Raw genomic sequence first — 17502 nt, 5'->3', positions numbered from 1 at the left:
GTGAAATGGAACTTCATGAACTTGCTAACAAAGGTCAAAAGGAGAAAGGTATAGCTTTGGTTGTAGGAGAAAAGAGCAAGGATGGGAGAAGAAGGAGAGAAAAGAAGAAGGAGAAAGAGATGCCTTCATCTTCATCCTCCTCCGAGTCCGATGATGAAGGTGGATCATCATCAAGCGAGATGGCAAATTTTGTGAGGAGGATCATGAGAAGAAGCAGGAGATATAAAGGAAAAGGTAAATCTAATGATCAAAATATCGATAAGACTAATGTTACATGTTATGAGTGTAGCAAGAAAGGCCACTACCGGAGTGAGTGTCCAAAACTCAAGAAGGAGGAATGGGCCAAAAAGAAGGAGGAAAGAGCCAAGAAGAAGAAAGCTCTCAAGGCCACTTGGGATGAATCCTCCTCAAGCTCATCGGAGGAGGAAGAGAAGAAGGAGAAGAGTACTCGGCAATTGGCACTCATGGCAAGGGAGGAGTCCGAATCCGAGAGTGATGACTCAAGCACATCAGCGGCTTCATCATCTTCGGATGATGAAGAGGTAACCTCTTCTCACTTAGAAAAATGCTATAAGACTATTACACATTTGTCTACCTTGCTTAAAAAATCAAAAACAGAAAATAAATCATTAAAAGAAGAAGTAGAGAACTTGAGAGCTCTTAGGGAAGATGAGGTTGATGACCTACATCTAGAGCTCCTTGAAGATGAAAACAAAGCCTTGAAGGGTGAGGTTGAGAAACTCAAGAAAATGCTTGAGAAATTCTCAACTAGCTCCAAGACATTAGACATGATTCTAAATGCCCAAAGGGCGGTCTACAACAAGGCTGGATTAGGATACCAACCTAAGGAGTCTAGTTTTATTTCTTTAGTGTCAAGAACCCAATTTCATAGATCGCATGTTTCTAGGGTTCATGAGACTAGGAAGAAGGTAACAAAGGCATGGGTGCCTAAGTCTTTCATTGTAGATGCATTAGGTCCCAAGATTTGGGTACCTAAAACATCTATCTTTCGTGTCTTGTAGGCATTGGTAAAGGGGGAGCGTCTATCAACTTGGTTTGTTGATAGTGGATGCTCCAAGCACATGACCGGGGACAAGTCACTATTTTCTACCATTCAAAACAAAAATAGAGGTAATGTGTGATTTGGTAACAATGGTAGTCTTAAGGTTGTAGGAGTTGGAGACATTCATATATCCGAATGTCTCCATATCAAGAATGTCCTTCTAGTCAAGGGGATGACTTTTAATCTCCTAAGTGTCAGTCAATTGTGTGATACGGGTTACACAATTGAATTTCATTCAAGTCAGTGTTTGGTTAAACACATTGACACACTTGACACGGTACTAGTAGGCACAAGGGTTGATAATATTTATCAAGTATCGTTTAAAAGTGCTACTAATGCTTTGATTAAGTGTTTCATGTCGAAAGAAGAAGAGTCTTGGCTATGGCATAGAAGGTTGGCACATGTAAACATGAAGAACATCCGGAAGTTGGCCAACCAAGGATTAGTGCGAGACTTACCCAGCATCAAGTACCACAAGACCAAACTATGTGATGCATGTCAAAAGGGTAAGCAAACAAAAGGTGTTCATAAAGGTAAAAGCATTGTAAGTACATCTACTGCTTTAGATTTATTGCACATGGACCTATTTGATTGCAGTAGTGTAATATCATTGAATGGAAGTAGATATTGCTTGGTAATCGTTGATGATTTTACTAGATACACATGGACTTTCTTTTTGAAACATAAGGACCAAACTATAGATATTTTTATTTCCTTTTGTAGAAGAACTGAAAATGAAAAATCGACAACAATTAAAACCATTAGAAGTGATCATGGTGGGGAATTTCAAAATCATAGGTTTTTATAGTTTTGTCAAGAAAGGGATATAGGCATGAGTTCTCTACTCCAAGGACCCCACAGCAAAATGGGGTTGTGGAGAGAAAGAACCGAGTCTTACAAGAGGCTGCACGAAGCATGCTCAATGAGTACTCACTACCGAGCTACTTATGGGCTGAAGCTGTGAATACAGCTTGCTATGTGCAAAATCGAGTTTTAATACATAGGTTTTTAGGAAAGACTCCCCATGAACTTTGGTTTGGGAAACCACCTACAATTAAACATCTTAGGGTGTTTGGTTGTAAGGTGTTTATTTTGAACACCAAGGACCATCTTGGGAAGTTCACGGCTAAGGCTGATCAAGGGATACTGGTCGGGTATTCTCTTACCAGCAAAGCCTATCGAGTCTACAACAATAGGACCAAATTGATTGAAGAGTCCTCTGATGTAGCCTTTGAAGAAATCCCTAACTTAAATGATCAACCAAGGGATGTAGGAGAAATTCAATTTGGACTTAGAAATCTAAGTTTGAATGATCAAAATGAAGAACGAGTCGAAGTTGACTCTGATGTTGATGAGCAAAGGCAACAAAGAACTCAATTTGATCCTTTGCCTGATATTGAGTCCTCGCCTGTGCTGAGTGAGACCATTCATGAGGCACCACCAACACCAAGACAATCTAGGATAGCCACTAGTCATCCCCAAGACCAAATTGTGGGAGACATCCAACAAGGGGTTAGGACTAGATCATTCTTCAGAAATGAGTCTAATGAAGTCGCATTGATTTCAAAGATTGAACCAAAATTAGTTGATGAGGCATTGCGCGATCCTGATTGGATCATAGCTATGCAAGACGAATTAGGTCAATTTGAAAGGAGCCAAGTGTGGGACTTGGTTCCTAGACCGAAAAAGACCACCATTATTGGAACTAAATGGGTCTTCAAAAATAAGTTAAATCAAAAGGGAGAAGTTGTAAGAAACAAGGCAAGACTTGTAGCCAAGGGCTATAGTCAAGTCGAAGGTCTCGATTATGATGAGACTTATGCTCCCGTGGCACGATTAGAGTCCATTCGTTTGATGCTAGCTTTTGCTGCACATAGAGGTTTCAAACTCTATCAAATGGATGTTAAATCTGCCTTCTTAAATGGTTTTATTAAAGAAGAAGTCTATGTTGAACAACCACCGGGGTTTGTGAATACCGAAGCTCCAAACCACGTGTACAAGCTCAAGAAAGCACTTTATGGGCTTAAACAAGCACCACGAGCTTGGTACGAAAGGTTGTCAACATATTTACTAGAAAAGGGTTTTGTGAGAGGCCAAATAGACCCAACACTATTTCTGCGTAGAGATGGTGAAAATATTTTTGTAGCCCAAGTATATGTCGATGACATAATTTGTGGCTCAAATAACAAGGGCTATTTGAATGAATTTATTTCTCACATGGAAAGTGAGTTTGAGATGAGTCTAGTAGGAGAATTGACATTCTTCCTTGGACTTGAAATCAAACAAACTCGAGATGGCATTTATGTCCATCAGACGAAATACACTCAAGAGATGCTTAGAAAATTCAATATGAGTGACTCTAAGGAAGTGTCCACTCCAATGGCGACAAACACTCGCCTTGACAATGATGAGAGTGGGAAACCAATTGATCTAACGCAATATAGAAGCATGATTGGTAGTCTTCTATATCTCACAGCTAGTCGACCGGACATACTCTTTGCTGTGGGCATGTGCGCTAGGTATCAAGTCTGTGCCAAGGAATCTCATTTAATTGCAGTTAAGAGAATATTGAGATACCTTAAGGGCACAATTCGAGTAGGTCTATGGTACCCTCGTACAGAGTCTTTTGACTTGATAGGCTATACCGATTTCGATTATGCTGGGTGCAAATTGGATCGGAAAAGCACTAGTGGGGGTTTCCAATTCTTAGGTTCATCATTAGTTAGTTGGTCAAGTCGGAAGCAACATTGTGTTGCTCTCTCCACGACCGAGGCCGAATATATTGCCATGGGAGAGAGTGTATCACAGTTGTTGTGGATGATACACACCCTAGAGGATTATGGACTTTCTTATAAGGGTGTACAAGTGCTATGTGACAACATTAGCACGATCAACCTAACTAAAAATCCAGTTCATCATTCAAGGACCAAGCACATTGAAGTGCGTCATCACTTCATTAGAGATCACGTAGCTAGGGGTGACATTGTGCTCACATATGTGGAGTCAAAGTCAAACCTAGCCGACATTTTCACCAAACCCCTTCCGGAAAATGAATTTAGTCATTTAAGGAGGGAGTTGGGGATGTGTTTGGCTCCTTAGGTCCTTAGGACTTCATCATGATCAATAAGGACAAATTAAAATGACAAAAGAAATTGGGAATGATTTTGGGCAACTTGGGAACATCTCACACAAACTATAAGGTTTAACAAAATATTTTTGTTTGCTAGAAATGGGGTGAGATGCTAGGAACAACCAAATTATTCAAAATGTATCATGCATCTCTTGAATAATTAGGTTGAAGAGACATTAATTGAGTATGGGGAACACCATTACATAATTCATGTGTAATTGGTTCCTAGATCTTACTCATATATTCCAACCAAGGAATCTTGGTTGGACTTCTGCCTAGAAAGTTTCTAATCATGGTTGATGTGTTGATTGGTATTGTTGTTTGGTTCATGTCATGACTTTTGATTGATAAAACGATAGGTTATTAAAGGAAATAATAATAACTTGGATATATTTTGACAAACTTGAAACTAAACATAACAAGAATCAAGAATTTCAGCTTTCATGCCTTGATTGCAAATTAGGACAAGTTGTCTATATTTTGACAAACTTGAACCTGATCATAGAGACGAGTTTAGCAAAAATATGTTTTGAACTCTTAAGGACCAAGAAGACAGAACTCCATATGTTTGGAGTTAGTGTGAGGTTTTGTTTGATGAGAATCTGAAACTTTAGAGCTATAAACATGTTCAGACCATAACTTTTAGGTAAGAGCTATGCTTGTAGATCCTCCATGTTCTAGGTGCTGAACTTGGGAGTTTTCCTAGAGAAACTCCCACGAATTATCGAACACAAGTTACTGAAATTACTACTTTCAGTTACTGAAATTACGGGAGAAATCAGACACTGATCGGTCTACGGACCGATCAAGCCAGCCTGGCACGCGCTACTGATCTCTTTCTGATCGGTCTCAGACCGATCGAGAGTTCCCTGATCGGTCCGGAGACCGATCAGATCAATTCGGCGAAAAGCCATCGATCAATCTCGATCGGTCTACCGACCGATCAGGAATCTTGCTGATCGGTCAAGGGACCGATCGGTGAGTACTGATCGTCTCCTGATCGGTCCGTGGACCGATCAGATGATCTGGATCGGTCCAGGGACCGATCAGGAGGCTTCTGATACCTTCTGATCGGACAACCGTCCGATCATTTCTTCACTGTACACCCATCTAAACCCTTAAAACCTCCCGATCCCTTATTTTCCTCATTCACGGGAAACCCTAGCCGACTCTTCCCACCAGCTCACCCTTTCTCTTCTCTTTGCACGCCGGAACACTAGTCCAGTTCTAGCCCTCCGAAGCTCTAGCCGAGAGTTCAATGGCACCAAGGTAACTCCTATTTCTCTAGAACTTTGGCATTTCGACTTCATTTCTCACATATCTGTGGCTTTGTGTTTCGGGTGGCTCCTGTGCTCTTCTTTTTCCCATTGTGTCCCATTAGAAAGAAACCAGTAGGTGAGGGTACTTCCAAGTCCAAAGATAAATCCAAAGCTCCTGCTGCTAGTTCCCGACCTCAACCATCCAGTTCGGGAAGATTTCCCAACCAACAGTTTGAACAATCCTTTAAGGAAAGGACCTTCAAATTGCTCCCATGTAGATCAGTCGATCAAAAATACATGAATGAGTTTTGTCCAGCAATTACGGAGACCATAGCGTACTATAAACTTGATTCCTTGGTATATTTAGAGAGAGATATCAACTTTGACCTAGTTTCTGAATTCTATAACAACCTTCATCAGACTATTGATGGTAGTTATAGATCAAGAGTGGCTAAGCAAAACGTTGATTTCAGCTTAATTGCCTTCTTTGATTATTTAGGCTGTCGTTTGTGTTCGGGGACGGTGTTCTCATTCTATCCTTCTTTGCCTGAACCCGTGCCTCATCCTCTTGATGTCTCATCTGACTCGATTTATGAGTACTTCTTTGGACATCCGAGACCGGATGGATTAGATGAGTTAGATGTCGACTTTCCTACATTTGCAGCCCTTGGCCTTTCTGCTCCTGATTACATTCTTTTCAAAATTGTCACAAACTGTCTTCTACCTATCACCTCTAAACCATTGGCAGAGATTCGACCGTATCATTGTCTGATGCTTTACGGGTTGCGTAGGCGTCTTGACTTTGATGTCATGTCGAGTGTCTATACTTCTATCATATCCCATAGCGAGCCAAGCGGTTACACCATCTATATGCCTTTTGGGCATATAATTACTGACTGGCTTGAGACCCTGGGTATTGATGTCTCTAAGGGGAGGATAGTAAAGATGGTTAGGCAGGATTGTCGACTTGGGAAACGTGCATTTTCCAAGTCTGGGATCTTAGGACAGGATGGGACAGTTAGGTGGAAGGATGGGAGGGCACTAGGTGAGTTACCTCGACGACAGGTTGCTCCTCCTGCTGCTGACGATGGAGAGGCCGATCCTGACCTGCGCTGGCAGATCGCCGAGCTGGAGAGTCGTTTTGATAGACACGAGGAGATGGTGGCTGCTGAGTTCGATGGACTTCGCATTCGGATAGACCAGCGCTACGATGACCTGCGCGGGCAGATTGACCAGTGCTTCGATGATATGCGCAGTCATCAGGTGGTGACACAACAGTTGCTACTCGGATGGATGGCACGCTACCCGCCTTCGCAGTCTTACCCAGGCTATCCATCCTCCAGCGTGCCGCCTCAGGATTTCACCCCTCCTGCCGATGGTGGTGATGTTCCTCAGTGTGAGGATATTGATTGATACAGTTTGTTTGTTGACTGTCTGTATTTTGGATGTTATTTGTTAGTTTTTATGTCGGACCTGGATGTTTGCACTTCTGATGCTACTCATGTATTTATGCTACTCAGTTTTATATTTGCTTGCTCTTTATTATGCTTCATTTTCTATCGGTTTTTAATATGCTGTTCCTATGCCATGATTTGATTGTATCTTATGTCTTTCTTATTGTCATATTGTGACCTTAGAGGGAATTCTAGGTCAGTTAAGAGAAGGCAGTATGGGTTAAGGGGGAGCCTTTTGAATTTTTGTCACCTCATTTGCACCTTTTCGGTGTTTGACAAAGGGGGAGAGGATACCTAAGTTTAGAAATGTATGAAAGCTTGATTTTAGGGGAGAGGATAACGGGAAGGATCTTGATTCCCGTCCTTGACTTGGTGGTGTATCCGTCTTAGGGGAGGATCCTGATTTCCCTAAAATTATGGGTATATGAGCATTTCGATCTAAACTTAAATCGTGTTGTCAAACAACAAAAAGGGGGAGATTGTTGATACAGTCTGACCTGGATGTTGTTTTGCTGTTGACACTGATTTAAGTTTGTATCAGATAATTAACTCAGATTAATTACTAATCCAGGTTGACTAGGTTGACCTGATTGAAGCAGTTGGAAAGTCCTGGTGAGTGAAGCCAGGTGAAAACCCTAGTGAGTGAAGCTAGGTGCAAGTCCTGGTGAGTGAAGCCGGGCAAGGGAAAATCCAGATGGATCAAGGGTGATCGGACATCTGGTGTTGAAAAGTCCAAGAAGGAAACTTGGCATGCGGAGTCAGAGAGGGTTCGGTAGCTCGTTCTCTAGGACGAGATAAAGTCGGAAAGGGCTAGGGAGCTCATTTTTCCGGACTAGGTCAGAGAGGGCTCGACCCGGACTGAGTCGAGAAGCTGGATCGGTCAGCAGACCGATCCAGTGAAACCTTGACACCTGATCGGTCTGCCGACCGATCAGGAATTGATCATAGTGGCTCACTGATCGGTCGGCAGACCGATCAGTGAGTTTCTGAGCCCACTGTTCGCCGCTGGATCGGTCGGCCGACCGATCCATAAACGACGCCAACTCTCTGTTCGCGCCTGGATTGCTCAGCTGACCGATCAGTGACACGAACCAGCTCTGATCGGTCCGCGGACCGATCGGGAGTTTCTGATTTCGAATCAGAAACTCTGATTTCAGCACTATTTCGTGCATGTACTTTTTCCGATTGCCGTATTTGTCTTCACCATCTGTTTTAACCATCTGCTGTGAGTCTTTTGAGCTTGCAGGTTGCAGGTCACATTCTCATGGTTGAATTCAAATTGAGCTTCATTAAGAGAAGAAGACAAGTGCTCTTTACACTGTGTGCTTTTGCAGATGCATTTGAGGCATCAACGTTCACTGGGTTTCGATTGCGATTGGCTGCGATCTGCTTGACTCCTGGAGATTGGTTCGAGCTTAGAAGACGCGATGATGACTGTGATATCATTGGTGTGAGTTCGGAGAACCGGTAAGGAGGAAGAGGATTGGATGCGGCGATTTGCTGATTTGACCAGATCTGTGACGAGAGATCAAATTTGAGAAGCGGTAAAAGCGAGAGGAACAAGAACAATACAACGAAGAAAGCTTAAAAAAAGTCTCGTTGTGCGAAGTTCTTGAGCTCTCGGGTGAGAAACTCTCTATTTTCTGCTATTGATCCTCGCGTGGTTGTAAGCACTTCTATTCTCCTTTGCCACCGAGTTTCTGTAAGTCTCGTGCTTTAATTTAGATCTTTCTTGAGACTCTGTTGAGAGGTTGCTCCACCGAGAAGGAGACATCTTTAGCCGGAAGTTATCCGGGGTGCGATCTATCGAAGATCAAGGAGTCGTCCACCTTACGGACACGCCGAGGAGTAGGGGCAAGTTATCCCCGAACCTCGTATATCTTTGTGTCTGCTGTGTATGTGTTTTTCTTCCTTCGTTTTAGTTTTCCACTTCCGCTGTGCTAACTAGTTTTTGTGTAGAAATCTCTGTCTAAGTTTTTTTTTAAGAGGCTATTCACCCCCCTCTAGCCATCTAAGATCCCAACAGTAACTACATGACGGTTTGTAGACTAGGACATGAAGAACTTTTATTACGGTGAATTTTTGGTAAGTATTTTGAATATAAAATATATTTTGGAATTAAAGATTAACATGATAGTAATTCTCAAAATTTATTATTGCAAAAGCGGTATGTTTGGGAGGAGGACCACAGGGCCGAATTTAAAAAAAAAAATAGAATACCTAGTACTCTAAACTATATAGAGACATATTGTACAAGTGGAGGTAGAGGAGCACTAAATCATCTGAGGTACTTGATACAGTTTGACAGTCTTAGAGAGTCATTTGGGTTGCCTAGCATTGTCAGGATAATGCATCGATTGCTCGAGACAATCATAATTCAGAGTCTGCTGGGCTAAGCACCGGATCCACAAAGCATTATGTTGGATCTTGTTCTATCATGGAGCATGCCTTTGACTTGGTAAGTTTAAAATTAAGTCATATAAAAATTGCTTACATGTGCTTTTTAATTAGTTTTAATGTACTTGTATTCTTTGTGTTCGATCGTAAAGTTCACTAGAGATGGGGGGTTAAATAGCGATCATCAAAAATTCGCTATTGAGTAAGCAGCGGAAACAGAAAAATAAACACAACGCTAACAAAACCAATTTTACTTGCTTCGGAGTCTTCGTCGACTCTTACTCCAAGGCCCACACGTGAGAGTGTTTTCATTGGGCAATTACTAATAATTCATAAAAGTATTACACGATTTAGTACAAGAATTATGAAAAATATACCGACAACAAGGAAAAAGAAATTGAGTCACAAATTGCTGGAGGAGCTTCGCAGCGTCGCAGGAACAGTGTGCAACAGAGCAATCATAGAAGGAAGTTGTATCTTTTTGCTCCAGGTGGAGGCCTTTTTATATAGGTGGCTCCAAGCACCCGGATCCCTTCCGGGCGCCTAGACAGTGACGTCGGCCTAGCCAATCAGCGCGCTCCACGTTGTGACGAGATAAACTTTTGCATTCCGGGCGCCTGGACTAACTCAGGGCGCTCGAACCCCTTTTCTCAACAAAAGCTTTTTCCTGCAAGAAAAAGATTAGTCCGAGGAAATAAATATTATACTACTCTACAAAACAAAAGTTAACAAAAAAAAAACAGAGTAATAATTATATTTTGTCTCCTCGAGACCAGAATCTAGTCACGATCTCAACTTAGATTTTCAAAATAGATCTAAGTTGGATCGACACTGATATGGTGCATGATAGTGGGGTCGAACAGCGGATGTGGTCGGAAGTCAAGTCCTCGGGGAGGTCAGAAGTCAAGCCCACGAGGCAGTCAAAAGTCAAGCTCGCGTGGTAGTTAGAAGTCAAGCCTACGTGGTGGTCAGGAGTCCGGCCTACGTGGAGGTCAAAAGTTCAGCTCACATGGCGTTCAAAGGGACAGGTTACAGGACGGTCTTGGTCGGGCCCAAGTGGCATTCCGGAGTTGGGCCTACATGTCAAGTAGGAACTCAGAAGCCAAGGATTATAGGGCCGGATTTATAGACTGATGGAGCAGGATAGTCATACAAAGCGTGCAGGTCGGGATATGCAAACCAAGGATTACAGGGCAGGATTTATAGACTGGTGGAGCAGGATAGTTATACAAAGCGTACAGGTCGGGATGTGCAAACCAAGGATACAGGTAAGGGCTTATAGCCTTGCGGCACAGTATACATGGATCAAAGCGTACAGATCGGGATATGCAAACCAAGGATTATAGGGTAGGATTTATAGACTAGCAGAGCAGGATAGTCATACAAAGCGTACAGGTCGAGATGTGCAAACCAAGGATTACAGGGCAAGATTTATAGACTGGCGGAGCAGGAGAGTCATACAAAGCGTACAGGTCGAGACGTGCAAACCAAGGATACAGGTCAGGGCTTATAGCCTTGCAGCACGGTATACATGGATCAAAGCGTATAGGTCTGGATGTGCAAACCAAGGATACAGGTCAGGGCTTATAGCCTTGCGGCACAGTATACATGGATCAAAGCGTATAGGTCGGGATGTGCAAACCAAGGACATAGATCATGACTTATAGCCTTGCGGCACAGGACACCTGGGTCAAGGCGTGCAGGTCAGAACAGACTGAATCAGGCTAAGGCGTACAGGTCGGGACAAACGAGATCGGGCTAAGGCGTACAGGTCGGGACAGACGAAATCGGAAGGAGACGTACAGGTCGGGACGCAGGATAAGCGGAACCAAACCAAGACATACAGGTCAAGATACAAGGTAAGGCAGGTCAGGAGTTCACAAGTCAGGATACGCAGGACAGGGCTGGATGTACAGATCTAGATTTGTGAAGCGGCAAACGCAGGTTAGGAAATATAGGTCTACACCCCACAGAGCGAGGCCGGCAAGCATAGGGACCCAGTCCAGCGTTAACAGATCGGGACACGCATACACTACACGACAAGAAAACCAGGGAATCGTAACAACCTGTCAAGGAATAATCACTGTCTGTCAGAGAATATGCTAACGGTTTGGTGCTCACCATCCGTTGATTCCTTCCTAGACCTATAGGAGGACACTACGTGTAATTCACCGCCAGACAAAGTCTGACATCTGACATTCTTTGACACCCGTCAGACTCCAGAAGCACCCATTACAGTATGAAAGGGAAGCTTTGTCCCTTACGCAGGTACGCTCATTCGTCATTTCATTCTCATCCTTTACTTTTCGTCCTTTTCACTGTGATTCTGGGGGAAAAGTACTTGACTCGAGCGTCGGAGGGCCTGACCCGGGGACTTTTTCACTGGTTCTTGGTCTCTAACGCATAGGCGGCTTGTCTGAGTGTGCGCAGGGCCTTCGCGTCATCATCTGCATCATCACCCCCTGTCATCCGCACATGTAAGCCCTTCCGGCAGGTGCCAGATTGACCCGGCTTCGCAACGACTTTCCGTCAACACCAGCGACAACGCGGCCCGCCTCTATTCGACTCAGCTTTCGGACGGGATCAAATTTGGATTTGTCTGTGGAAATCTTCCCGACCTGTTCCAGAATGTGACGATGGAAGACTCGGGCAGAATCAACGTAACCATGATCGCGGGAGAGTATGAGCTCTTCAAAGAGGCTAAGAAGAGAGCAGCTTCTAAAAAGCAACAAACTACTGTCTCTCGACCGTGAAAGTTACCTGAGGCTTCTAAAGAACCGACTCACGCCTCGGATCGAGGCTCTAAGAGAAAACAGCCTATGGAGTTTCCTCCCACTTTCTACAGGGAGTCGGGCCAGGGTTACTATCAACCAGAGCCTGGATACTATAGCCACAAGGAGAAACCCCAAGTTTCTGTGGCTGAAAGTTCGTTGCCTAAAGATTCAAAGAAGGGGAAGGCTACCATCCTCCGCGAAGAGCGTCGTATGGAGCCAAAATAAAAAGTGTCATTCTCTTCCAAAATATTGGAGGAAAGGCTACCCAAAGGATGCCGCCCCCCCCTATCAGGGAATATGATGGCAGTAAGGACCTTGAGGACCACCTCCATAAGTTTAGAAATGTGGCTCTGCTACATCAATACAGTGATGTCGTTAAGTGTCGAGTGTTCTTGAACACTCTATCGGGCTCTGCCCAAAAGTGGTTCGATGGACTGCCGCATGGGTCCATCACCTGCTTCTCAGATTTCAAGATTACGTTCCTACGCCATTTCGCAAGCAGCAGAAAGTATCAAAAAACTGACCACTGCTTGTTCGCTCTCAAGCAAGGATCTGCCGAGCCGCTGAGAAGTTATATCAAGCGTTTTAATCAAGTGGCCCAGGACGTTCTCTCGGGCACATCTGAAATACTTATGAGCGCCTTTTCCCATGGGTTGACCGAGGGAGAGTTCTTTAGAGACCTCATCAGAAATCCTGTAAGGAATTTCGATGAGATGCTGGAGAAGGCAGCTAGCTACATCAACGTGCAGGAAGCGCAGGCGACACGAAGGAAGGCAGACAAACCGCCTCCCTCTACTAACATACCGGAAAGAAGAGCACCTCAACCGCCTGCTCAACCTCTCCCGCGTGGCTGGGAAGCCCGACCTACCTTCCATCCCGGTCAGGACATTCGGTCGAGCCCGCGTGTCGCTGCAGTCCAGATCCCCCGACCTAGGCCTTGGGGACCGCGTTATTGTACTTACCACTGGTCGCACACACATGCCACCAACGATTGTGTGCAATTCGCTAGAGACTCCTGTCGTGCTGCTGAGTTGGGCCTGCCACCCCCAGAGTTGGCTCCTCAGGTCTAGAGAATGATAGAAGAAAGATGCAACTCGGCGGGACAAGTAGGAAGTGTTGGTTGCTACTCGGAAAGCCTAGAGGTTCCACTGTACAAAAATTTTGTACAAAGGTCTGAACCTTTTCCTAGCTACCATGTGTTCTTTTAAATTAAATTTTGACTCGCCTGCGGAACTTAACACGTTTGATCCAAAACTTAATATATTTGTTCTTTTAGGTTTTGACTTGGATCTCCTGCGGAACTTAACACGTTCGACCCAAATCACCTTAAGTTATTAATTCCATTAAATATTAATTTCCATAATTGGTTCCCAGTACTGACGTGGCGAGGCACACGGCCTTCTTGGATATGGGAGCAACCACCACCGACTAGACAAAACCTTTTATAGAAATCTAATATTTAATTTCCTAAAATAAATTTAGGTTAACCAAAAAGAACAATCAAATCACAAGGAAAAGAAAAAACAAAAGAACACAACATCGAAAAACATATTCGAAATTCTAGAACGTAAGCCTCTTGTATTTGGTATTATTTCCATAAATAACTAGTATGATGCGGAAAGAAAAATTACTAGTTATACCTTGTAGAAAAACCTCTTGATCTTCTACCGTATTCCTCTTCTAACCTCGGTCGTTGTGTGGGCAACGATCTTCCGAGATGAGAAACCACCAATCACCTTCTTCTCCTCCTAGCTAGGTTCGGCCAATAAAGAAGCTTCACCAAGGAAGAAAATCAAAACACCAACCAAGCTCCAAGAGATGCTAGCTTTCTCTCCTTCTTCTTCTTCTTCTTCTTCTCCAAGTAGTATCCGGCCGCCACAAGAGCTCCAAGCCTTTGAGAGATTCGGCCACCACAAAGAGGGAGAGAGGAAGAGGATGGCCGGCCACTCCAAGGAATAAAAGAGGGAGAGAAATAATAGAGGTTGTCCCTCATGAAGGCACCCCTACCCCTTCTTTTATATTCCTTGGCCTAGGCAAATTAGGAAATTTAATTACAATAAAATTTCCTTAATTTTCTTGACATGATTTAATTGAGAAAAATAAAATAAAATTTCCCCAATTAAACTCTAATGGCCGGCCACATCAAGAGGAAATAAATTAGACAAGTTTTAATCAACAAATTAAAACTTCCTAATTTGTTTCCGAAAATTTTAAAAATAAAATTTCTCTTTAAAAATCTCTTCATGGTTGATAAAAGGAAATTTCTATAATTTTAATTTTATCAACATGTGGATAATTTTAAAGAGAAAATAAAATATCTCACCAATCTACAAATAAGGAAAGAGATCTAATCTCTTTCTTTAATCTTTTGTAGATCTTTTACAAGAGAGATATTTTAATTTTAATTCTCTTTAATAAATTATTTCTTCCACATAATAAAAATTAAAATTAAAATCCCTTTTTAATTTAATTTGGCCGGCCCCCACTAGCTTGGGTTCAAGCTAGGGCCGGCCACCCCAATTTATACCTAGGTCGGCCCTAGCTTGGTTCCCAAGCTAGCTTGGCCGACCCCCTATTGATGGGTATAGAAGGTGGGTATAGGTGGGTATAGTACTCTATAAATAAGAGGCTACGATAGGGACCGAGAGGAGGAATTGGTTTTGGTCTCCCGATAAAATTAAGCATCCCGTGTTCGCCCCGAACACACAACTTAATTTTATCAATAATAATTCATTCTACTAGAGAACTATTATTGAACTACCGCACCAATCCCAAATTACATTTTTGGGCTCCTTCTTATTATGAGTGTGTTAGTCTCCCTGTGTTTAAGATATCAAATGTCCACTAATTAAGTGAGTTACTGACAACTCATTTAATTAATATCTAAGTCCAAGAGTAGTACCACTCAACCTTATTATCATGTCGGACTAAGTCCACCTGCAGGGTTTAACATGACAATCCTTATGAGCTCCTCTTGAGGACATCATCAACTTAGTATCTCTAGGACACAGTTTCCTTCTATAATCAACAACACACACTATAAGTGCTACAATTTCCCAATTTATCGGGCTTATTGATTCATCGAACTAAATCTCACCCATTGATAAATTAAAGAAATAAATATCAAATATATGTGCTTGTTATTATATTAGGATTAAGAGTACACACTTCCATAATAACTGAGGTCTTTGTTCCTTTATAAAGTCAGTATAAAAGAAATGACCTCAAATGGTCCTACTCAATACACTCTAAGTGTACTAGTGTAATTATACAGTCAAGATAAACTGATACCTAATTACACTACGACCTTCTAATGGTTTGTTCCTTTCCATTTTGGTCGTGGGCTACTGTTTATAATTTATAAGGTACTGATAACATCATCTTCTGTATGTGACACCACATACTATGTTATCTACAATATAAATTAAATGAACACATGTAGACAATTTGACCAAATGTGATTCTTTATTCATAATGAATGTTTACAAAGCTTAGGCTTTCAGTATACACTCTAACAATCTCCCACTTATACTAATGACTAAGCTGCCATATCTTCTACCATACATCTGATTCCCATTCCCTCCACATGCCGATCGAAAGCTTTTCCCGGAAGGGCGATCTGCCAGGTTATCCGCTGATGCAATCTTGGCGATGACAACTTCTCCTCGCTTCACAATATCTCGTATCAGGTGGTACTTGCGCTCTATATGTTTACTTGCCTTATGAGCTCGTGGTTCCTTCGAGTTTGCAACTGCACCGCTATTATCACAATAAATTGTGATGATTTTGGGCAAACCAGGAATCACATCTAAGTCCATTAGAAAGTTCCTGAGCCATACTGCTTCTTTAGCTGCCTCAGAGGCTGCTACATACTCAGCTTCCATGGTTGAGTCCGAAACGCATTTCTGCTTAACACTCCTCCATGAAATGGCTCCACCTCCTAAAGTAAACACATAGCCTGATGTAGACTTACTGTTATCCCTATCTGATTGGAAATCTGAATCCGTGTAACCCACAGGGAGTAGATCGTCTGCTTGGTAAACTAGCATATAATCTCTAGTCCTTCTCAGGTACTTTAATATATGCTTTACCGCAGTCCAATGTCCTTGTCCAGGGTTACTCTGATATCTGCTAACCATGCCCACGGCAAAACAAATATCAGGTCTCGTACATAGCATTGCATACATTAGGCTTCCTACAGCCGAAGCATAAGGAATTGCTTTCATGTCCTCTATCTCTTTTGATGTCTTCGGAGACATCTCTTTAGATAGAGTTATTCCATGCCTAAAAGGTAAGAAACCTTTCTTGGAATCCTGCATGCTAAAACGAGCAAGGATTGTATCTATATATGAAGCTTGAGACAAACACAACATTCTTTTCTTACGATCCCTTATAACTTTGATCCCAAGAATGTGTGCACAATCTCCTAAGTCCTTCATATCAAATTGTTTGGACAACCATACCCTTACGTCTGATAATACCTTGACATTGTTGCCAATTAACAAAATATCATCTACGTATAGTACAAGAAATACCACCACGTTTCCGTTACACTTCTTATATACACAAGACTCATCCGGACTTTGAATAAATCCATATGACTGGATTACTTCATTAAACCGGATGTTCCAAGATCTTGAAGCTTGCTTTAGTCCATAAATGGACCGATTGAGCTTGCACACTAGATGTTCTTTGCCTTTTTCAATGAACCCTTCTGGTTGTTTCATATGGATGTTCTCTTCAAGACCTCCATTAAGGAAAGCTGTCTTGACATCCATTTGCCAAATTTCATAATCCATATGAGCAGCAATGGATAAGAGTATCCGGATAGACTTAAGCATGGCCACCGGTGAAAAGGTCTCCTCATAATCGATTCCCTCTTTTTGAGTGTACCCTTTTGCAACAAGCCTAGCTTTGAAGGTTTCTACCTTCCGTCATCCCTCTTTTCCTTTGTAGATCCACTTGCATCCAACGGCTTTTATACCATCGGTGGTTCTACAAGCTCCTGGACCTTATTAGAGTACATAGACTCTATTTTAGAATTCATTGCCTTTTGCCAAGATCTTGCATCTATATCTTGGAGTGCTTATCATATGTTGTGGATCAGGTTCATGTTTAGGGATTAAGTCGAAGACTCTCCTAAAACATGAATCTTCGCTACCTTACAACCCTCCCACTACGACGAGTCTCGTGGTTGTGTATCATGTGTGACACGTGTTGCAGTCTCTTGTGGTACTTCATCTTGTACTGTTGGTACTGAAGTAGACGTGTCCTCTCTAAGTTCTTCTAAAACAATTTTACTACTGGGCTTGTGATCCATTATATAGTCTTCTTCTAAAAACTGGGCATTGGTGCTAACAATGACCTTCTGATCTTTAGGACTATAAAATAAACCTCCTTTCGTTCTTTTGGGATATCCCACAAA

The 17502-nt window shown here is 42.5% G+C and overlaps 1 protein-coding gene across 1 annotated transcript; it reads left to right on the top strand.

The window, feature by feature from the left end:
• The first annotated feature begins 12349 nt into the window (after positions 1-12349).
• Positions 12350-13147, top strand: LOC121986788. Its single transcript, XM_042540727.1, has one exon. The coding sequence runs from the start codon at positions 12350-12352 to the stop codon at positions 13145-13147; it is 798 nt and encodes a 265-aa protein (XP_042396661.1).
• The last annotated feature ends 4355 nt before the right edge of the window (positions 13148-17502 follow it).

Source organism: Zingiber officinale, chromosome 5B (genome assembly GCF_018446385.1).
Source record: "Zingiber officinale cultivar Zhangliang chromosome 5B, Zo_v1.1, whole genome shotgun sequence".
In the NCBI taxonomy this organism is placed as follows: domain Eukaryota; kingdom Viridiplantae; phylum Streptophyta; class Magnoliopsida; order Zingiberales; family Zingiberaceae; genus Zingiber; species Zingiber officinale.
Note: the sequence above shows the minus strand (reverse complement) of the source record. Positions and strands in the feature narration are given on the sequence as shown.